Below are 20,168 nucleotides of genomic sequence, written 5' to 3' on the forward strand. Positions count from 1 at the left end.
TTCAGCTGTGTAGCAGGGGAAGGTAGATAATCTATATGTTTACTCACCCGTCAGGATCAGAAAGTGCCTGCTGAATGGGTGTCAATAGGCGCCAACATAGTGTCTACCGAATATCGCGCACCGGCGGCGTTTAACCATTCGTCATCGCCTCTGTAACTGGTAGAGGAGGAGACGTCATCCTATCGTCTGGAGGACTGAGTTCAGGATCTCGAAGGTTATCTGAACAATTCAGAATGATGAAGATCCGTCGAGACAGCGGTTGGTGAATATGAAAGCACGTGAGCGCGTCATCTCGGACGCGTCCCCGGCGCGCCGTGTACCACTGCACCCTGTTCCCGACCACCACATCGGTAGCTTGTTAGCGGGACTCTCCCCACCCGTTCACTTCTTGCTTCTTGCTGTTTGGGACTTCTGATCTTGAACGCACTCAAGTTTCGCGCATATACTCCAAATGGCGGAGGATTTTGCTCAGGACTCGGTATTTCTCTCGTCGCCCGCTTCTCCGGAGCAGTTCAGGCCGCAAGGGTTTCCGCTTCAGGTTTGCATTCAATCTGCGGGATATATAGCCAGCTACTTAATATCTCGAGCTAGTTTGATGACGGTGGTGGTCTCAAGAGGAAGCAGTCACTCGATCCTGTCCAGAAATCTCGACACGCAGACTCTCAAAGAAGCCGTCTCTTTTTCGGCACTAAGCCAGCATTGGCTCGAGCTGACAAGCCGCTGAAGAACGCGATCAATCTCCCCCGCAAGAATTTGTATGTAGACCCTCAGCATGGAGCCGCTCGCGACGTGAACGAGAAGCTACTTCCGAGCAATGGACTTGGCCACGGACCCGGGCGTGCTCTGTCCCCACCGGTGTTGAACGCTTTCTTCCATGGCGCAGTCAAACCGGCAACTCCTCGACAAATGTCATTGAAACGGACAGGTAGAAGTCTGCATCAGAGGTTCGACGCGGGTGACGAGGGTAAGTGGTAGTCGATGTAAGGGAGTGTAACTTGGTGATGACACTCGTTTGTGGATTGTCAGATGCACCACCGCATGCGTCTCCTCCTTTACCCCACGCTGCAACGCCTCTTCAGCATATTAAATTTCCTACAGCGGAAGCTTGTATTGTCACGGCGAACCCGAGCGACGTAGGGCCTCGCGTAGACTACATGGCGCCAGGTTATTCTCGGAGCGCGTCCGTTGTCAGCTCTCTAGTAGGAAGACAGGACGAAGACATATCGTCGATCATGATGCGCGGGGCGACCGGTTTGAGGAATGCAAAGTTTGAACTCGAAGAACAGGTGAACCCAAAGGCGTCCTACGTTTTACTCCGTGTCCGGATGCTGATTTCCCTTCCAGCGCCGAGAGATATCCTTCCTCCAGTCGCAACTCGAGAGTGTGAAAGGTGAGAAGGAGGAGGCGCTCAAGCGCCTTCAAGCAGTCAAGGACGCCGCCAAGCAGAGCCTTGAGAAGAGCTCCAAGAGGTACTGTGGACAGTTTCAGTCCTCCGCACTGCCGTTTGACTCGCGTATATGCGCAGCTTGAGCGCTTTAGAGGACGTCATGAATGAACTCAAGACCAAGTCGCAGTCATCGTTCGAGATGGTCATCAAGGCACAGAGTACGCTGCCCGATGTTCAAGAACTGCGTGAATCTGTGTCCGAAGCCATGCGAAGTAAGTTCATTGCACTGTCATACTTCATAGATCTGACAGATCCAAGGTATTGAGCCATTCCTAGACGAGGATGGGCTGAGCATCAGGAGTTCTGAGACACGTCGCCTCATTGACACCATACAGCTCGAGTGCCAGAAGTGTGAGTTTATGACTGGCACTCGTTTACGGTGTCCACAATGTTGTCGTTTCATCCTGGACAGCTCAAGAAGTCGCGGACATGCTGCGCGACAAACTCTCTTGCGTCGGCGCAGAACTCGTCGACGCGAGGAACCGTGTGACCGAACTAGAGAATGCGCAACTCATGGACCGTACTGCCCTCCAGGGATCTTCCCAAAGTCTGGGTAACGCAGGTACCGATGATGTCTCATATTTTCTGTGTTCGCGCTGGACATCGTTTCTTCAGGCCAACAGCTATCCGAGCTGGCAGAAGCGATGAAGAAGCAACAACGAGAGCTTTACGATGTCTTATCGATTGCTGCGGAGGCCGATGCAAAACTAAGTGTCTCCAATGAACGGTACGTTGTGTAGACATGATTACGCTCACACTGTGTGGCTTACGAGGGTGTGCATGACCGTAGCATTCAGGCATTAACCGCAGCACTAGGGACTAAGGACGCTGAGCTGGAGGAAATGCGCTCGGTCAAGCATAAGTTAGTGGTGAATTATCACTGTAGTCGATCAGTTCCTGACTGTACCACACAACAGCAACGAGAAATTGACAAATTTGCTCAAGGAAAGTGAAGCTAAGGCTCATTCGCTGGAACACGTTGCGGAAGAGTACGTTCTATTGCTCGCCATACACAATGATACGCAATCCTCTCCTCAGGGTGGACATGATACGCAAGCTGTTGGCCGAGAAGGACATAGCCATAGCCACATTCGAAGCGTCTTTGACGGTGAAGGGGGAGCTGGTAGAAGAAATGAGGTCGAGGTGGGCCTGGGCGCAGGGGTGGGGGTTTGTATCCAGCTGACAGCTTATGTCTCAGAGTACTGGTCCTCGAGTCACACATTGCCAACGACACCGAGAAGATTCGAGAGCTGACCGGCGGGCTGCAAGAACACAAGGCCCGTGAAGCTTCAGCATTGAAGGATGCCGAATGTCGCAAATCGGAACACCAGCGGATGTTTGAGAAGTTCGCCTCTGCTGAGCAGGCACTCGATGCAGCCAAGAAGGAATTAGACCTCCGCAATGAGAAGTGAGTGGATGATTCGACACGTAATACGCTGTCTTGACGGTTCGTGGCATAGGATGCATGAGGCGAACGCGCGTTGCCAGGTGAGGCATTGCCCAATGACTGTTGCACCCTAGCTTACAGCTCCGAGACAGATTCTCGAAGAACGATTCGAAGAACAGTCAATAACCCTCAGAGTAACTCGGGAAGCTAATGGGGACCTACAGGTTAGTGGCTCAATGAACTTCGGGACTACATGCTCATGATAGATGCAGGAGCGCTTGATCACTACCGAAGCTGCTCATGCGGTATGTGACCGACCTCGCTATTCCAGTTTCATTCTCATTAGGCAAATAGCGGGCCTTCGAATCCGCAACTGGGGATCTCAGATGTGAAATCGCTCTGTTGAAGGAGCAGAATGCTCAGTTGCAGAACATCGCCAATCAATTGGACCTCAAGATCAAGGGCCAAGAAGACGAACTCTCTGCCACGACGAATGAGTATGAAGAAAAGCTGAAGAGCAAAGAGGACCGACACCGTTCCCAATTAGATGCTCAACAGACACGAGCCAACGGTGCTGAGCAGGACCTTGCGGCCTCGCGCGCCTTGCTTCAATCGCTGCAGGAGAACCTAGACAGCGCCTCCTCTGAGGCTCAGAATCTTCGGGAGCAACTCAGCCAGGCTTTGCTTCCTGACCCAACCCACGGGGAGGAGATCAATGCTCTCAAGCATCGCATTCAGAACCTAGAGGCAGAGCAGCATAAGCTCCTTGAACGAGCGAAGACCATCGATGTACGATACAAGCGAGGGGATCTGGTACGTCCTGAGTGTGACGGACGTATTGATATGAGGTGTTGACCATCGGCAGAATGAGGAGGAAAAGACCTTCATCAATACTCTGGTGCAGATGTCGCAAGCTATCCACGAACAGGAACTCATCACAAAGGGGAATGATCTTCGCCGCGTAAGCGTCATTGCCCATTCTTGTAGAACGACTGAGGACACTTATCCGAATCAGCGCGACAACACAATCAAAGAGCTGCGTGCCAAAGTGCATCTGCTCGAGTCTTCCCTGGGCAAGCACATCAAGGCCCAGGTAAAGGCATCCCCTCGCGTATACTGACTAAATAAAGACTACTCATAGGTGCAGAAGACGGCGCCCCCAGCAGTCGAGAACCGGTCAATGATCAATCCTGCAGCATGGACATCCTCTGATCCTAGTAGCTCACCGCCTGACTCTAGTCTGCAAGCACCGGATAGAGATGTTCCAGTGAGCTCCTTCTCCTTATGTACCATTCCATCTGGTTGAGAACATAAGCAGTCGACGAATGTGGACAACGCCGTCGCTGCGAAGTCGACACCCGCAACATCTCGCGTTCCTGTACGACCCGTACCCGCTCTGTCCGCTGTCCCCGTAGCACCGTTGCAAGTGACCCCGGTACAGGGTCAGAATCTCACTGAACAGGGAAGGAGCGTACAGAGGGCACCAAAGACACCACCTACCCATCGCCTGCCTGCGCTTGACCCTTTAGGTCACGCTGTTGTCAAGCCTGCTTTTGGCAGACTTGCCTTGGACTCGTCTGACGAATTACCCGAAGTCGAGGTCCCGCTCGCTACAGTCCTACGGAAGCGAGATGCGATGGACTCGCCATCCAGAGCTACCGAAAGTGTGACTATGTCGAAGCCGCCTTCCAAACGCTTGGTGTGTTGCTACATTTGTATGACTTGGTGAAAGTGTGCTGAAACGCAACAGAGGACGTCCACGCGCAAAGTTGACGAGCGAACAGGCGAGGCATCTACCGACAAGGTACGTGGTTCAAATCATACGCTGCTACTCACTCGCATCAACAACCTTCAGCCCCCGGTCGCGGCTTCGGTTTCGAAGACTAGGCCACGCAAGCGGCGTTAAAATACCATCACGTCTATGGACACATCGATGATCGACTGCAGCTGGCAATACTGGGACCTAGGCGCTCTTATATGTGACTCAGGCGGCTCCCTCTAGAACAGTCTGCATCTGTGATCTGGTTCTTTGCCTGCTACTGTATCGTTTCGCGAAGATCCCCTATACTCCACACGGTCACTGGAGCAGACAGGCCTCAACACACTGGGAAGAAGTTCTTACGTCTCTGATCCCCAGATCCCCTGTCATACCAGTGTAATCTGTCGTTCTGTTGTGTCATTATTTTACAACGTACCCACACCGCCTCAATGAAGTCACAATCATATCATATCATGTCAACTATGCCATTCTGCTCTAGCAGACCCATTCGCCTATACCGCATCACAGGAAAACACCATCTTCGGCCTCCTCGACAGGCTGGTGGTTGCTTGTGGCTGCTGGTTGAGTTGATGAGATTGACGTTGTCTCCACCTGCTGGGCGGCACTGTGAGACGCGTCGCCTCTACCCGTGGGTTGTTGCGTCGGATTGAGATCGTAATGACTGCCCATGAGAATGCCCTTCTCAGTCAACGCCATTTTGAGAATGCTGATCCTTTCCTCCTGCGAACCACTGTGAACGCGTCAGCGTGCGTGATCAGAAGTCATGTACACTGCACTGACATGACGAGGTCATTCTCCTCGATTGCCTTGGTAAACTCAGGATCTGGAGCTGCGTCTGAGGCTGCTTGCAACTCGTTTTGGGTTCTCCTCAGGTGCTGCAGCGAATTCTGGAGGCGAGCTATCTCTGAACATAGGAAGGTCATTTCTTGTTTTCAGACCATGGAAAGACTTCAGTCAACCTTCCGTGATCACCGGGACATCCAACGCTATGGCCTCCTGTAATGTGAAAGGCTGTGGATATCGTGGACGATAGTCCATTGTGGCTGGTGCTGAAGGCTGTATGGAGGTCACCGTAGAAGTGCTTACGCGGATGAATCCATGACGTCTACCAGCGATGATTAGCTAAGCATTTGCCCTTGTGAGCACGAAAAGCCAGCGGCAAGTCTAACCCTGTACTGGCGACAGAGCAATTCTTGGCCCGACGCAGGCAACGGTATTCACTCCATATCTGCTTCACCTTCAATACAGCTCATGGGAGTCCGGGAAGATATGTTTGTTTCAAGAGATCATAGCTCTAGCAATAATTATTGTCTGTGGTAATAATGAGCGAGCGAAGTGGAATGGTATCCCATCCACATACTAAACTTACGTGTGGTAGTAGATACAGTGAAGCAATGCGGGAATCACGAGAAGAATAGGCTGTCCCAGGAAGGAGTGACGCATGAGATAGGTGACGATTATACACCAAGTCTGGACGGGGTCTATATTAGTGACGGCATGGGGGAGAGGGGATAGCGGTACGCACTTGCGTTTGCTAGATTCGTACACGACATAAGATATCGACACTGCTGGTACCACCTAAAGCAAAGCAATGAGTCTCCATACAAGATCGAAGAACGATCACACGTACCTTTGCCAGGGTTGGAAGCAACCCACGGTAGAAGCCACGCCAACCATCGCGAGCATACGTTGTATGGACGACGTCCATGTAACCATTATACCTTTGTGGGTGACCTGACGACCCCGACGCTTGCAATCGCGTTCGGACGAGGTTCAGTGGATATACGCTCGTAGCGCCAATACTTCCGGATACGCTGCCGAACGAGAGCAACGCAAGGACTCCTGGCTCCTCTTTGCCTGTTGATCGGATGTATGCCAGCTTGAGCGCCTCGAATGTACTCATGTCGATAGCCGAATATCTATCTCGCCACTGAGATTTGAGGTCGCAGAGGAGGATCTTCATGGACTCACGGGAACACTCCAACTAGCCCTATCTGACATGAAGATCAGCGGGAATCATGGCTGAATGAAGCGAGTGCACCCACCGACAATCCCCGGTAAAAGGCACGGAAACCACCCATTCCCCAGACTTTCCTGGCAGCGTCGACGAGTGACCGTCTCGTCTCCCCGGTACTACTCATCATTTGTGTCTATCACGAACGTTCAGTGTCATACTTGGCTGAATATGCTTTGCCTCGGCGTACCTTAAGTGTCTCTATTGGGTAGATAGCTAGACAAACATGCTCATCAGTGATAATGCATGACCCAGCGAAGCCTCTACGCACACAGTTGACTGCTGATCCCGCCTAACCCTCCGGACATGAAACGGCTGACACCGCTAATGTCTCTCGGGTCGTCAACGTGATCCCAATGCTTGGCGAACATCCGTTTCTACAAGACCATGTCTGTCGGTCGTTACGAAGGCCAACGAAGCAAGGACGACGAACGGATGATTCGTAGGTTAGAAACTTGATGGCCGACTCAGGCAGGATCTTCGCTACAGAGAGCCCATTGCCTGTCCAAAAGGCGAGCACACCACCTTCGGCGTATATTCGCCCAACAGCGTTACCGATCGCACGAACACCGCGAGCAGGTGCTTTCGAGCTGAAGGAGACACCACCGAGGTCTGGTGGCCGCGTGATCAGGAAGATCTTCAGCCGATCGAATGGCGCGGTGCATGTCCGCGATACTGACGAAGGTTTGAGAAGCCTTTTGATAGTGTGAAGGGAATCGAGACTCACCGGCACCAGCAACGCCGCCTGCTAGAAGAAACTTCGCGGCAGTTGACCCTTCGAACCAGCTGTGATGGTCCTCTTCGTCAAACTCCTCCCCCTCGTCATCGCCCTCCCCCTCGTACAGGTCTACGGTATGGTCTATGGGGGTATCTGCGGTCGCTGGGTTGGCTGGGTGTTGCTGTATAACAGGCGCTCTGCTGACGGACATGTCTTCCGCACTGAGAGTAACGTCACCTTGCGCCACGGCTTCAGTTTAGTGTCCCACTGGCATATTGCTGAAAGTACGACTCACCTTCCATGTTGACGCGGGCTGCACCTCTGGCCTCGTCACCTGTGACTTTTCGCACCTCGTAGTAACGGAATATTTCCTTTGGCGACGCTCTCCGGGGCATCAGCAAGAGGAAGTCCCTGAATTCCGGGAAGGTGACGGCATGCGAATGGGCGGAGGACGTCATGAATGTCATAAACTCAGCCAGTGTTGATGAGGATAGTTGGATGCCTGCATGTTGACCCCGGGTTAACGTAAATGGAGGTAGAATAGTTGAGTACCCACCTGCTCTCTGCAAGATCTGCGTGAGTTCCTCCGCGTCGAGACGACCATTACCGTCCAAGTCGAGTTCGTCATGGAAGATACGCCAAAGCTCTGCGAAACATGAGCCATAACAAGTAGTCAGTGGGTGAATCACGTACCTGCTTCCTTCGCATCTGCATACTTCTTGAACTCCCTCCACGACACCGCGCGATTCAGGAAGCCGCTCGTGTGTACCCCACATTGCGAGCGTAACTCGGCCTCGTACATCCCTTGCAAGCGCTTCGCCGTCTCCGCCGTAAGTACACCGTCGGACAGCACCGAGGGCCCGTCTGACCCCGCACTTATCTGGGGCAAGTCGTCATCCCCGCTAGGGGTGCCGTCGCGTTGTGGTAGGCGCGCCCATAGGTCGCGAAGCCGTCTGTCTCGCTCCTCCGGGCTCTCTTGCGCGCGAAACTCCTGGAGACTGTGTGGAATGGACTGGTAAGGTGGTGGGTCGGAGCGTAGTCGAGGAATGGAGGGGCGGTCCTGTGCGCCGGTGAGGCAGGCTTCGTACAGTTCCCGATTAGATGGGCCGTGGTTCTCGCCCGCCATACGAGCGGGTTACTGCGTAGACGATAAAGTGGAGCTACCTACTCGGCGCGAATGCGTGATACGGGAGTGCTGTAGAGGCAAACGTGGTGGGGGTTGATGAGGGGGTGGGAAGACGCGCTAGCGGGGGCGCATGCCTCGAGGAGGGAGGAGATATGTTGTGGAGGTCACCGCGGCGGAGCAGGTCGACAGCGGGTCGGTGCAGCCACTGGCAGGCGCGCCGGCGTAGTGCGTGTGGTGATAGCCCCCCGCTGATTGGCTTATGTTAATATGTACCACCGTCCACGGCATACACGAACGCCAGAGTCCATTGACCGAAATCTGACATCCATTTGTATGAGTACCATTCGCATGAGTACCATATAAGCCCAAGGCTCAGCCCTACAACATATCATACACGTAACGCAGTGGGGGTTGTATAGGTACAAAAATGTCAACTTGGCATGAAGGTCCGAGGAAATAAAGATAGTGTGTCGCCATACGTAGTGCTACAATGAGTGCGAGTCGATGTTCCGCTCAGCGGAAGAGGTGGTGGAATCTAAGACGGACTTGGATACCCAGAGTTTTCACGTCTGCCCAGATGGTGACGATGCCCTGACCGTGCCGTTTGGCGCGCAGCGCCGAGGACGTTGAGGACATGGTCCTTGAGTGAAGGCTGCTAGCTCTCGAAGCACCAGCCGGACCATGACGGGAACGAGTGTGCATAACCCGGAACTGCTTGGCCGTGCCAACGGAAGGGAGAATTTGGATCATAGGGGTAGGTGATGCGGTCGACTGTACGTAGTTTTCTATTTGGAGAGACAGAACGTCGTGGTTGTCGTGTGGTAGCTGACGGAAATTCAGTCTATGCAAGCAACCAACGGGCACAAGTGCGTACCGGCTGCTTTGTTTGCTGTGCCATCCTGTAACCGGAACGTGGCCGGCGCTCGGGGTGCTCCCGTTTCAAGGGCGGTGTCGGTGGACGATAGTGCTGATCAGCAGAGTGGTCAACGGAACATGGCGACCGGTCAGGAGGCTGCCGGTATACTTGAGGCAATGAGCGTTTGTGTCGCATACGTCGAGGCATGGTGTGTGTTGTCTCGCTCCGTCCTTGCGTGCTCGACATTGAAAAAAGTGAACGGAGGTCCTGCTGATCCATGAAGCTATGTGAGCGCCATGCTCAACGGTCATTTGGCATGCGTGATCTACCTCGGAAGTTTGCTCCTCTACTGTAGGGAAGGACACCGGGTGCGATCGGTATTGCTCGATCCACCGGGGGTCGATCTGGTCGTCAAGGACGAAGCCTTGCCGCTTTGCTTTGCTCAGGGAGCCTCCCAGCTTGAGCAGCCAATCGTCCGGCAACTAGTTGCCCAGCAGGACGCTCATATGAGCAAAATGAAGACGACTGCGAGAAACGCCCCCCACTTACCGGCGGCACTTCCTTATCCAAGTGGGAGAATGAAAGCCTTTTGAACGACGTTGAACTGAACCTCGACAGCGAGCAAGGCGTCTCAGGGATGAACTTGGGGACCGGTTTCCTCCAGCCCATATTTCTGTGTGGCGGCATCGTGTATGGCGGCTATTGGGGCTGGCGGTGAGGACTGAAGTTGCGTCGGGTCTCCACAGACGTCAGGACGGGGTTATATACACTGAGTAGCTCCAAAGCTAGTGTGTGGCGCAACCAAGCGCAGGAGGGCCGAGGCACAATCTTCAAAGAGGAGTCCAAGCGTCTTTCGTTCTTATATCCGCACAGACCGGAGCACACGCAGTTCCCAGATAGAGAGGCAGCGCAACGAGCGGCGCAGGAAGAGCACAGACTACAGAAGAAGCACGACGCTAGCCTCGGAAATGAAAGGCATCCATCGGTTCACCTGCCAGGCTTGTAATCGGGCAGGGCAGTGGCGTCCACTCCTGAGGCAAGTGCGTCGCGGCGAGAGCGCTATGGACCTCGCGGCATCCACGCATCCCATCTCGGCGACAAAAGAGGGTACAGCCCTAGGACCACCGGGCAGTAAAGAAGCTGGCTGATGTCAGGACGCGTGTAGGAGATGCGACTCAGCTGGGAGGAAGAACTGCACCTGGCCACGGGAAGCTTTTGGCTTGCCGAAATCGTCTGCATTCCCTCGCACAGAATATCTGAGCGGCGGGAAGTCTAGACTACAAGCATTAGACGCACGAGGATCTGCGACAGAGCAAGCAAGGACGACACGAGCATCCCTCTCGCCTCTCGCTTACCTTCAGACATGGCTGGTCTGCATGGACCGCGCCAGGCGCCCGCCACCCCCGATATTGCTCGGAAAACGCGATCACGTGGAGATAGCTACCTCACGTCGCGCATCCTTCGCACCGCCAATCAGCCAAGCTGGCGAGTGTACCTAACCCTTGACCTAACATGGCAACGCTGCTGCGCACAGCCGCTTCCGAGGAGTCAATAACGGATAATGAGCATTCCAGACCGATCGCGGGGTATGATTACAGCGTTAAGGAGCGTGGAGGCGATACATAACGGGTGATGGTACACGGAGACAACAGTGGGTTCCAGAGCAAACATAATGAGCGACAGGGAGAGCAGTTGACCTTTACACTTCAGTGACTCGCGGGGATGATAGCTTAAGAGAAATACATGGTCTTGGCTATGGTCGAGTGCAACGGCTTGAAGTTGCTCTTGAACTTGGAGAGGTTCGCGATGGCAGTGGCCTTGTCCTGCTGCAGGCCAGAGCTCTCCTCGAGGTGCATGGACTCCTCCGGGTTGTAGTGGTTCTTCGCGCGTGAGCAGACGATGTCCGCATCTACACACACGTAAGGGGCATGAGCGATGGACGCGTCGCATAATCAAGGGTACTCACAGTACACCGGCGCGGGGATGGACACGGATCGTGTCGAGCGCGCGTAGACGTGACAAAGGGCAAACGAGAGCGCCTGCAAGCTGTCGGGCCTAGATGCGATGCAATGATAAGGTGGGGGCACGCGATTACAACAACGACCTGGACGTACGTAAAATTGTTCTCATCATGCAAGACGCTGTAGTGCGCGGGCCTCGACGTGCCCAGCAGCGTGGATAACCCAAAAAGCTGATGTCAATACCGTGACAGGACAGAGAGTAAAACATGACTTATCCAGCGTGGCTCTGCAGGTACCAATCCAGTTCGAGCGGGTGCGTGACCTCACGGTCGACGACGGTGCCGGCGGGGCAATTGCCACTCCTGTCTCCACCTTGGCCCTGGGGGAAGAACCTGACGTGGTGGCGTTTCCCGACCACGATCATGGTAATCTTGGGCTTGATGTTCAGGTTGGCGCAGGCCTCTGGAGTTTAGAGATTAGCACGAGGCTACAAATACGGACGGCGGACTTACTCTTGATGAGGGGCAATTCTTTTCAGATGATCGAAAAGCTCAGTTTGACGACTGCGTGTTAACTGGTCATTCAGCTCACCTTGCTCCAACACATGCTTGAACTGTCCCTCGGAGACACCATCTATAGAAAACAGTTAGCGAGGAGGGGAGGCACGGCTAGGATATACCATACCCCGGTAGAAGATGATGCGCGTGGGGGCCGGGTTGGCCTTCCCCTCCTTGTTTTTGCGGTAGTCCATGTAGCTCCAGAGCATACGCTACACATGCATCAGCACACGCACACACCCCGAACGACGAGACTAGGCAAGCGCACCTGACTCATGGGTCCTAGGTCCTCGATGAGCTCTTGACGCGACGTCTGCACGCGGCAGTCCGCCACGTACTTGGCGGTGTCGGAGTCCACGTTCGCGACTAGCGCAGTGAAGGACGGCCGACCCTCGGCTCCGGGGGCGGGGTGGATGACGTCCGCGCTGCTCAGGTGGTCAGCAAGTGTATAGCCGAACAGACGAGAGCACATACCCCATAACGATGGTGGGGTTGTGGGGGTCAGTCAGAGCTGCTACCGAGCGAGGCTCCGGGATGGTGTTGATGCCGCCCAGCTTCACGTTGACCCTGGAGCAAGGTAAGACTTTACTACCACAAGCACACGCAGGGGAGAGTGCAGACTGACTTGAGACAGACGTTCGCGAAGTACTGCTCCTTGGCCCTCTTGCATTTGTCGGCCTTCAAGCACTGCGTCGCACAACCGGTCTGCAGGCAACGTCGTTCGTTACTCACACGCACCTAAGGCAATCAGAACATACCTGAATGTCACCGAAACTATGCATGCGTTAGCCTTTCGCACGCCGATGCCAATGATACACACTCACTGTTTGATGGCGGTATACACATCCGTCGCTCCCTCGGGCAGCACGCAGACGACGAGGTTGGGCATGGTCTTGTACTTGGCGCCGCACAGACCCCCGATGCGCGCCAATTGCTGAGGGCCGCCATCAGCACATGAGGAATCGCAACACGTAGCAGGGACTTACCGCATGGACAGAGGACTGAGGATTCGCCCACTCGTAGATCGGTTGCTCATTCTGTATTGTGATGCCTGCCGACACATTCAGGGTCAGAGCATGCGCTCTGAGCGGGAATTCATTCACGTACCGACGTTTTTGCAGGCGGCAACGAAGTTCCTGGCCACGTCCTGCACGATATTCTCGTCGAAGCGGTTCCTTCGCTCGAAGACGACCAAAATCCACTGCGTGATCGTGCACGGCTGCCAGAACTTGCGTTCGACCCTGTAGCGGACGTGAGTCGTTCGGTGCAAGCCGGCTGAGAAGAAGAGCTTACATGTTCCACGCGCCGTCACGGGGAACCTAGATGAGGGTTAGGGCTGGAGGTTCAGAGGAGGTCTACGGGTACACCTACAATTGTGGGCTGTTTCGACCCAGGGCCATACTTCAGGGTCGGAGGGTTCAGTACGCGTGCTTGCAGTCTCATGGGCTTCGCGTTCGGATCGACATCCAAGCCGAATTGCTGAAGCTACTGTGAGCGGTCGAACCTGTCTGCGATGAAGGGCTACGTACCCGAACGTATTCCGATTGGCCGTATTGCAGCACCTAGCCATACTGTTAGTGACGCAGGTCAAACAGTTCAATCGGACACCTTACCCCGAGTCCATTCGCGATGCTCTGCAGCCGGTCTTGCGGCTTCTTGGTCGCAAACTCGAGCACGTCCTTCGTCTTCTCCGGGGGGACCGGCTTCTTCATGATCTGGCCCGGGGGCACATGGAGCATCTCGAGCGGGATGAGCGCGCCATTGCCGACCTCCGCGCAGACAACATCGGGGTACTTCAGCTGGAAGTTGTACGTCTGGCGGAAGTACTGCGCGACGGTGACGGCCTTGCCCTCGCGGTTTGTGAAGCTGAGCGAGCTCGCCCCCTGAGCAGAGAGCTTTCTGAGTACGCGCGGCGATCGGTTCGACGGCGGCTGGCCCGGTGTCACCGTAGTGACGCGCACGCCGCTGATGAAGCGCTGCAGGCGGAGGCGTTCGCGCTCGGTCAGGCGCCTCGGCGTGAGGAAGCTGGGGTCCCTCGTGCCAAAGAACTCCAGGCAGAGGTTGAACAGCGGACCCTCCTTGTACATCGTGCCCGTGCTGATATCCACGTTGATGAGCATCTTGCCGATAGCTGGGCGCACGGATTGGAAGTAGCCACGCCAGAGCACGATGCCCCCGCCGATGTCCTTTGTCTCGCGGTTGGTGAAGAAGGAGCGCACGTTGAACGGGTACTTCAAGGACGGCTCCATGCGGATGACGACGTTGAGGGCCTGGCACTGGTGTTTAACGCGGAGGATGCGCCGCTCGAGAGGACGTACTCACCGTGATAGCGGTCAGCACGGTATTGTCGTGAGACTGTTGGCCTTTGAGGAAACGCGCGAGGACCCTGCGTGCGCCACAGTCAACACCCATTTTGAGTTCAAAGGGGAGATACGCACTCGGGATTGATCTCTGCCACATGCGTCAACTTGACCTTGTAGACCTTCGGGCCACGGGCACTGGTGGAGGTTGCGGGATCCTCGAGCATAACATCGAACTGCGGAACGTGTCAATCGACGAACATGCACGTATGAAGGGAGAGACGCGCCTCCTGGCTCCTGGTCTCTCCGAATGGCAGCTCTCGCGCGGCGAACAGGTTCTTGCGACCGTCATACACAGCACGCGGGGTGAAGACCTGTGGCGCGATGACCTTTTGGAGGCGGTCAATAATCTCCATGTTGAGTCGCGCCGGGAGCGTCTTCTCGTCCGGACGGATGACCACTGTGGGTACAATGTTTAGTGAGTAGGACGCGTTCAACTAGTTCGCTCGCGACGTACCATCGTAGTGGTGGATGATGGCGTCGGGGATCTTGACCAAGAAGTGGTTCGTGGTGATGTCGATGACCCTGCCTGCGGTGCCGAACGCGCTGCGCCTCACACCGACAGTGGTAATATGGGAGTCGCGCGCGGGCAGCCCAGGGGACGCGCCGGCTCCATTGCCGCGTCCGACGAGACTGGGGGGGCCACCGCCGCGGGCAGCGGCACCGCCACGGGGCATGAAGCTGACGGGCGCACCGCGTCCACGCCCGGGAGCACCGCGAGGAGGCATTTCGGTCGGGGTTGAGAGCTAGAGTGGGTTTGGGAAATAATGTGGCGCGCCGACGAGAGTGGCGCAGGAGAAGAGCAGCGAGAGGTATGAAGGAAGGACGGGGTGTACGCGAGGGCTTTATAGGACGGCGTGAGCGGCTGGGACTCGGAGGGTGGACATGGGTGTGCAGCCAGATGGGGCCTAGCGATGCGGCCTGCAATTGTGTGCTTTGTGCCTCTCGGCGATCGTCCTTCGATCATTGTCATCACGCGTTTGCCACCGCGAAGCTTGGGCCTCCGCAAAGCAACCCTCCTCGCTCGGGCCTGTCCTGCGCTGCACCCGTTGCTTTGCCTGCTTGCATTGTGCGTCTTCTTTGTTGCACCGCCGCCCACTGTGGCCGCCATTCTGGCCATGCTGCGCGGGAGCAAACAACATCCCTGGTGGCGCTCGAGCCTGAGAGAAGTACTCGTCCAAGCGCCTGCGATCATCCTTGTACTCGGGCGCCTAATCTGACATGCGCCTCCCGCGTGGCGCTCCCTCGGTTCGACACTCCCCGCCACGCGTCTCCCATCAATCAAGGCTACACGAATGATGCCCTCTGTAAACCACACAAAAGGACGCAAAAAGCAGGCCTTGCCAGGAGTCGAACCTGGGTTAGCGGAACACGTGATGATGGGAATGAGTCTCATCAGAATCCGCTGTGATAACCACTACACTACAAAGCCATGCCTAATTTAGGTCGTCTACCAGATTTCACCAACGCTTGCTTGTCGATACTGTAACTGCGTCGATACACCGCCCGGCGCCCACGTGCGGGCCATTTAGTGCGATCGGTGAGTTTGCGGGAGTCATCTTCGCGTGATGTCTGTCTTCCTCCCTCTCCTCGCAGGCGAGACTGACCCTGCCCTCCTCCAGGCCCTCGCTCGCATCGGACCTCTCGTACTGCCCCCGAGTCATGCCAACACTCTCCCTCTCCCTCAACAGACACCACGCTATGTCCTCTTTGAGAACGGCAGTCTAGACGAGGCAACTGCTGCACTCGATCAGGGTGCAGACAAAGTCGTACTGCCCCTTGCGCAGGCAAAGCAGGCCATCGGCGTCCTTCCAGCCGATCGTCTCATCCTTCTCCTCGACGTCGCCAATGTCAGTGCAGTGTCGGACACCGTGCGCAACGGTATCTCGGGCGTACTCATCAAGACCCCAGCCGTAGATGTCGACTTCGTCTCGTCCGTTTCGCGCTTCTTCACGGGCTCCACCATCCATGTCCTGCCTGCAGACACGACTTCACCGCCTTCGCAGTCAACGATTCGAGGGCTTCTTGCTGCGGGGGCTATCTTGGTGCTACCCACCGCCCTCCTCACGCTCACAGCCTCGACCGAGCGACAGATCAACGTCGCTGATGCATTCCTATCTCCCCTCACGTCTGATCGGCCAGACGGCCTCTTCCCGACCGTAGTGTCCGCCCACAATGAAGGGGGACGGTCGCTCGGCCTCGTCTACTCATCCGCAGAGTCGATCAAGGAGAGCATCGTGACCGGCAAGGGCGTGTACCAGTCGCGCAAGCACGGCCTCTGGCGCAAAGGCGAGACCTCCGGCGCGACGCAGGACATCGTCAGCATCCGTCTGGACTGCGATTCGGATGCCATAGAGTTCTCCGTCATCCAGCATGGCGCCGGCTTCTGTCACCTGAACCGCGCTTCGTGCTTCGGCGGGGACGAGGCAAAGGGTCTCCGGGCGCTGGAGAAGACCCTGCAATCGCGCCTCGAGTCCGCCCCAGAGGGTTCCTACACGCGCCGACTCTTCAACGACCCTGCGCTTCTCCAAGCAAAGATCATGGAGGAGGCAGACGAGCTATGCCGCGCGGTGACGAAGGACGAGGTTGCGTTCGAGGCTGCCGACCTCATCTATTTTGCCCTCACACGATGTGTAGCTGCAGGCGTGAGCATTGCTGACATCGAGCAATCACTGGACCACAAGGCAAAAAAGGTCACTCGGCGCGCGGGTAATGCGAAGCCACAGTGGAACACGGCGTCGGAGACCACTGCAGCAACAATTGGCAAACCTACCGTTCCTGCACCTGCCCCAGCCAAGCAGAAGGCCGTCCTTGACCCGAATGCACCTATCCGCATGCATACATACGACCTGGCTGCGACTTCGTCCCAGGAACGGGCCCAGCTGCTCCACCGGCCCGTGCTCAAATACGATGAGATGCTGCAGAAGGTCAAGCCCATCGTCGACGACGTGCGGGTGCGGGGCGATGCCGCGCTCCTCGAGCTCACCGCCAAGTTCGACAAGGTGCAGCTCCCGTCGACAGTCGTCCGCCCGCCGTTCGCGCCGGAGACGATGCAGGTCGACGAGGAGGTGCGCAAGGCGATCGACGTCGCGTACGCGAACATCCACAAGTTCCACGCTGCGCAGGCGGACAACGCGACCTTGGTCGTCGAGACCATGCCCGGCGTGGTGTGCTCGCGCTTCGCAAGGCCGATCGCGCGCGTCGGCCTCTACGTCCCCGGTGGCACCGCGATCCTCCCCTCCACCGCCCTGATGCTCGGCATCCCCGCGCAAGTCGCGGGCTGCAAGGAGATCGTGATCGCGACGCCGCCGAGGCAGGACGGGAGCATCTCGCCCGAGGTCATGTATGTCGCGAAGCTCGTCGGCGCGTCCGCCATCCTCAAAGCCGGCGGCGCGCAGGCGGTCTCCGCGCTCGCGTACGGCACGCAGACCGTCCCGAAGGTCGACAAGATATTCGGCCCGGGCAACCAGTGGGTCACCGCGGCGAAGATGCTCGTCCAGAACGACACAGACGCGCTCGTGTCGATCGACATGCCTGCGGGGCCTTCGGAAGTGCTCGTGAGTACCCACTCTATCTCGCCTGCGCTAGTCCTGCGGTTCTGAGATTTCATTTCGTCTAGGTCATCGCCGATCGGACGTGCAACTCTGCGTTCGTAGCCGCGGACTTGCTGTCACAGGCGGAACACGGCGTGGACTCGCAGGTCGTCCTCGTTGCGGTCGATCTCTCGGGCGCGAAGCTTGCTGCGATCGAGGCTGAGCTCGATAAGCAGGCGAAGGCTTTACCGCGCGTGGACATCGTCCGCGAGTCGATCTCGAAGAGCAACATCGTGAAGGTGAAGACTGTTGAGGAAGCACTGGAGTTCTCGAACGATTACGCACCGGAGCACCTCATCATCCACCTGGAGGACGCGAAAGCAGCGGCGGCTCTAGTCGAGAATGCCGGGAGCGTGTTCGTCGGACCATACTCACCGGAGAGGTAAGGCACAGCCATCCGTCCACAAAGTTCCGTACTGATAAGCCCCGCAGTTGCGGCGACTATGCCTCTGGCACAAATCACACATTACCCACAAACGGCTACGCTCGTCAGTTCAGCGGAGTCAATACGCTGTCCTTCCAAAAGCACATCACGTCACAAGAAGTCAGTGCAGACGGCCTCAGAGGTCTCGGTCCCGTGGTGGCGACGTTGGCCGATTGCGAAGGTTTGGACGCCCACGCGAACGCGGTGCGCGTTCGTCTGCGGGCTCTGTAAGGTGCAGGAGATCTATAAGTGCTCTAGACAGCAAGCCGTGTAATTATATAGCATGATGCGTCCCTAAGTTATAACACGTCTGCGCAGCCCAACCAAAGAATCGATCGCACCCTCGCTGGCCCTCGCCCAAGCCTGCGCCACGCGCGTGGCGAGGAAGGATCCTCTTAGTTGGTCCTGTAGAGTGCCCGCTTGGCCACCTTCGTGATGAGCGGCGCGTCGGGGAAGGCACGAGCCTCGAGGTTGATCGCGTACTAGCAGACCCGATGTCAGAAGTATGTGAGGGTGACTGGGAAAGAGTGTGCTTACGGGTGTAGGGACGTCAGCGCCAGTGATACGCTCGACCGGTGCATCGAGGTAGTCGAACGCCTCGCTCTCAACAATCTGAGCACAGATCTCGCTACCGACACCGAAGGCCGGGAAGCTACCCTCGACAATGCAAAGTCTTCACTGCCATCAGCGTCCCTCGTACATGCCTGATTGCGTTCAAACATACCGGTTGGTCTTCTTGACAGAGTTCTTAATGGTCTCAATGTCGAGCGGGCGGATGCTGCGAAGGTTGATGACCTCAGCCTTGATGCCCTCCTTCGCGAGCTCCTCAGCCGCCTCCAGACTCCGCGCGACCATCAAGCTGTGCGCAACAATGGTAACATCGCTGCCTTCAAGCTCGATCTTGGCCTTGCCAATGGGAAGGACGAAGTCGTCGGACATCGCCTCCTGCGACATGGGGAAGCTGACACCGTACAACATCTCGTTTTCAAGGAACACAACAGGGTTGGGGTCACGGATGGCAGCCTGTTCAAATGGGGCGAGTCAATACATAGCGGGAAGCCTATTTCGGAGCCAGAACAAACCTTGAGGAGACCCTTGCAGTCCTCAGCGCTCCAAGGGCTGACGACCTTCAGGCCAGGTATGGAGCCGTACCATGCGGCATAGTCCTGTGAGTGCTGTGCTGCGACACCGGCAGCGGCACCATTGGGACCACGGAAGACGATAGGGCATGTAAGGAAGCCACCAGACATGTAGAGCGTTTTTGCGGCGGAGTTGACGATTTGGTCAATTGCCTGCATGGCGAAGTTGAAGGTCATGAACTCGCAGCTGTTCAATCGTAGATGTCAGCACCACACAAAAAGACACGTAGCGTTCTACGCACACTGGCCGAAGACCCGCGAACGCGGCACCAGTCGCGAGACCAGCGAAACCCATCTCGGTGATGGGTGTGTCCACAACTCGCTTCTCACCGAACTTATCCATCAAGCCCTTGGTGACCTACACGCACGGCTTCTGTGACTGGTTACCTATTGAGGTGGACACTTGACATACCTTATATGCACCGTTGTACCGAGCGACCTCCTCACCAATGATGAACACCTTCTCGTCCCGCAGCATCTCCTCCTCCAGAGCGGCATTGAGGGCATCACGCACGGTCAGCTGCAGGAGAGAACACAGTGAGTCTCGGAGGACACGTAGACGACTTTGGATGCACGAACGGTATGTTCGCTCTGCGAAGCATAGCCGCGGACGAACGCAGCTCGCCGCGCCGCGAAAGCGGGTGCCCTACGCGCACGAGTGATGGCTGGGGCAAAGCGGGAGAGTGCAGCTCGCGTCGACATGGCTTTTTGGAGAGGGAGGGGGAGGAGGGGGAGGAGGGGACTGGGAAGGATTTGTGAGGAAAGGGACGCCGGCGTGTGCTGGCTCGGCACCTCTCGGGACGGCC

At 56.4% G+C, this 20,168-nt stretch overlaps 7 protein-coding genes and 1 non-coding gene across 8 annotated transcripts; 2 read left to right on the forward strand and 6 right to left on the reverse strand.

Moving 5' to 3' along the window:
• Window positions 1-334: 334 nt before the first annotated feature.
• On the forward strand, window positions 335-4,945 carry C8Q71DRAFT_731933 (uncharacterized protein). The gene is made up of 21 exons (XM_047922223.1): window positions 335-538; window positions 592-964; window positions 1,027-1,286; window positions 1,345-1,469; window positions 1,526-1,659; window positions 1,706-1,798; window positions 1,860-2,009; window positions 2,063-2,174; window positions 2,238-2,309; window positions 2,365-2,436; window positions 2,486-2,590; window positions 2,646-2,855; window positions 2,908-2,935; window positions 2,987-3,058; window positions 3,107-3,139; window positions 3,189-3,647; window positions 3,700-3,795; window positions 3,850-3,927; window positions 3,976-4,101; window positions 4,153-4,533; window positions 4,585-4,945. Exons 1-21 carry the CDS (start codon window positions 452-454, stop codon window positions 4,738-4,740), a joined length of 3,222 nt encoding a protein of 1,073 aa, XP_047785072.1. The 5' UTR covers window positions 335-451; the 3' UTR covers window positions 4,741-4,945.
• A 170-nt stretch (window positions 4,946-5,115) lies between these two features.
• Window positions 5,116-5,652, reverse strand: C8Q71DRAFT_852765 (uncharacterized protein; the record flags this gene model as incomplete). The annotated part of the gene is made up of 3 exons (XM_047926848.1): window positions 5,116-5,344; window positions 5,395-5,518; window positions 5,574-5,652. 3 exons carry the CDS (start codon window positions 5,650-5,652, stop codon window positions 5,116-5,118), a joined length of 432 nt encoding a protein of 143 aa, XP_047785073.1.
• Window positions 5,653-6,071: 419 nt separating this feature from the next.
• Window positions 6,072-8,472, reverse strand: C8Q71DRAFT_852766 (mitochondrial carrier; the record flags this gene model as incomplete). The annotated part of the gene is made up of 12 exons (XM_047926849.1): window positions 6,072-6,084; window positions 6,140-6,192; window positions 6,245-6,533; window positions 6,586-6,608; window positions 6,660-6,764; window positions 6,819-6,844; window positions 6,900-7,005; window positions 7,062-7,303; window positions 7,356-7,583; window positions 7,642-7,848; window positions 7,903-7,992; window positions 8,040-8,472. The coding sequence occupies 12 exons, from the start codon at window positions 8,470-8,472 to the stop codon at window positions 6,072-6,074; spliced, it is 1,815 nt and encodes a 604-aa protein (XP_047785074.1).
• Window positions 8,473-8,806: 334 nt separating this feature from the next.
• C8Q71DRAFT_37711 (uncharacterized protein) lies at window positions 8,807-10,201 on the reverse strand. The gene is made up of 5 exons (XM_047918160.1): window positions 9,878-10,201; window positions 9,658-9,810; window positions 9,497-9,598; window positions 9,347-9,439; window positions 8,807-9,297 (listed from the first exon to the last, which is right to left on the reverse strand). The coding sequence occupies exons 1-5, from the start codon at window positions 10,013-10,015 to the stop codon at window positions 8,986-8,988; spliced, it is 798 nt and encodes a 265-aa protein (XP_047785075.1). The 5' UTR covers window positions 10,016-10,201; the 3' UTR covers window positions 8,807-8,985.
• Window positions 10,202-10,870: 669 nt separating this feature from the next.
• On the reverse strand, window positions 10,871-15,386 carry C8Q71DRAFT_731957 (argonaute-like protein). Its single transcript, XM_047922224.1, has 22 exons — window positions 14,664-15,386; window positions 14,434-14,606; window positions 14,285-14,382; window positions 14,169-14,232; window positions 13,460-14,116; window positions 13,376-13,408; window positions 13,218-13,325; window positions 13,140-13,165; window positions 12,954-13,087; window positions 12,833-12,897; window positions 12,671-12,780; window positions 12,605-12,620; window positions 12,472-12,551; window positions 12,321-12,413; window positions 12,115-12,271; window positions 11,974-12,058; window positions 11,881-11,922; window positions 11,802-11,819; window positions 11,565-11,751; window positions 11,443-11,502; window positions 11,295-11,383; window positions 10,871-11,237 (listed from the first exon to the last, which is right to left on the reverse strand). The coding sequence occupies exons 1-22, from the start codon at window positions 14,932-14,934 to the stop codon at window positions 11,059-11,061; spliced, it is 2,745 nt and encodes a 914-aa protein (XP_047785076.1). The 5' UTR covers window positions 14,935-15,386; the 3' UTR covers window positions 10,871-11,058.
• A 155-nt stretch (window positions 15,387-15,541) lies between these two features.
• C8Q71DRAFT_t5 lies at window positions 15,542-15,638 on the reverse strand. Its single transcript has one exon. It is a non-coding gene; the product is annotated as a tRNA-Gln (tRNA).
• Window positions 15,639-15,754: 116 nt separating this feature from the next.
• Window positions 15,755-18,454, forward strand: C8Q71DRAFT_819791 (histidine biosynthesis trifunctional-protein; the record flags this gene model as incomplete). The annotated part of the gene is made up of 3 exons (XM_047926160.1): window positions 15,755-17,763; window positions 17,826-18,181; window positions 18,232-18,454. The coding sequence occupies exons 1-3, from the start codon at window positions 15,775-15,777 to the stop codon at window positions 18,452-18,454; spliced, it is 2,568 nt and encodes an 855-aa protein (XP_047785077.1). The 5' UTR covers window positions 15,755-15,774.
• Window positions 18,451-20,167, reverse strand: C8Q71DRAFT_731959 (pyruvate dehydrogenase e1 component beta subunit). The gene is made up of 7 exons (XM_047922225.1): window positions 19,942-20,167; window positions 19,775-19,882; window positions 19,605-19,720; window positions 19,306-19,549; window positions 18,948-19,246; window positions 18,761-18,896; window positions 18,451-18,705 (listed from the first exon to the last, which is right to left on the reverse strand). The coding sequence occupies exons 1-7, from the start codon at window positions 20,062-20,064 to the stop codon at window positions 18,619-18,621; spliced, it is 1,113 nt and encodes a 370-aa protein (XP_047785078.1). The 5' UTR covers window positions 20,065-20,167; the 3' UTR covers window positions 18,451-18,618.
• Between the last annotated feature and the right edge of the window lies 1 nt (window position 20,168).

The sequence above is a fragment of the Rhodofomes roseus genome (genome assembly GCF_022264815.1).
Source record: "Rhodofomes roseus strain CIRM-BRFM 1785 chromosome Unknown C8Q71scaffold_1, whole genome shotgun sequence".
Lineage (NCBI taxonomy): Eukaryota > Fungi > Basidiomycota > Agaricomycetes > Polyporales > Fomitopsidaceae > Rhodofomes > Rhodofomes roseus.

Excerpts from the sequence above, each read along its gene's own strand:
- C8Q71DRAFT_731933 (XM_047922223.1), top strand. The coding sequence starts at position 452 with ATGGCGGAGGATTTTGCTCAGGACTCGGTATTTCTCTCGTCGCCCGCT. Across the intron at positions 2,175-2,237 it reads CTAAGTGTCTCCAATGAACG|CATTCAGGCATTAACCGCAG; the intron begins GTACGTTGTGTA and ends GCATGACCGTAG. Across the intron at positions 2,437-2,485 it reads CTGGAACACGTTGCGGAAGA|GGTGGACATGATACGCAAGC; the intron begins GTACGTTCTATT and ends TCCTCTCCTCAG.
- C8Q71DRAFT_37711 (XM_047918160.1), bottom strand. The coding sequence starts at position 10,015 with ATGCCGCCACACAGAAATATGGGCTGGAGGAAACCGGTCCCCAAGTTC. Across the intron at positions 9,811-9,877 it reads TGGATAAGGAAGTGCCGCCG|TTGCCGGACGATTGGCTGCT; the intron begins GTAAGTGGGGGG and ends CTGGGCAACTAG. Across the intron at positions 9,440-9,496 it reads ACAAACGCTCATTGCCTCAA|CACTATCGTCCACCGACACC; the intron begins GTATACCGGCAG and ends TCTGCTGATCAG.
- C8Q71DRAFT_731957 (XM_047922224.1), bottom strand. The coding sequence starts at position 14,934 with ATGCCTCCTCGCGGTGCTCCCGGGCGTGGACGCGGTGCGCCCGTCAGC. Across the intron at positions 13,409-13,459 it reads GCATCGCGAATGGACTCGGG|GTGCTGCAATACGGCCAATC; the intron begins GTAAGGTGTCCG and ends CAGTATGGCTAG. Across the intron at positions 11,503-11,564 it reads TACCTGCAGAGCCACGCTGG|GCTGCTGGGCACGTCGAGGC; the intron begins ATAAGTCATGTT and ends TGGGTTATCCAC.
- C8Q71DRAFT_731959 (XM_047922225.1), bottom strand. The coding sequence starts at position 20,064 with ATGTCGACGCGAGCTGCACTCTCCCGCTTTGCCCCAGCCATCACTCGT. Across the intron at positions 19,721-19,774 it reads GGTACAACGGTGCATATAAG|GTCACCAAGGGCTTGATGGA; the intron begins GTATGTCAAGTG and ends CCGTGCGTGTAG. Across the intron at positions 18,897-18,947 it reads TCTGTCAAGAAGACCAACCG|ACTTTGCATTGTCGAGGGTA; the intron begins GTATGTTTGAAC and ends ATGGCAGTGAAG.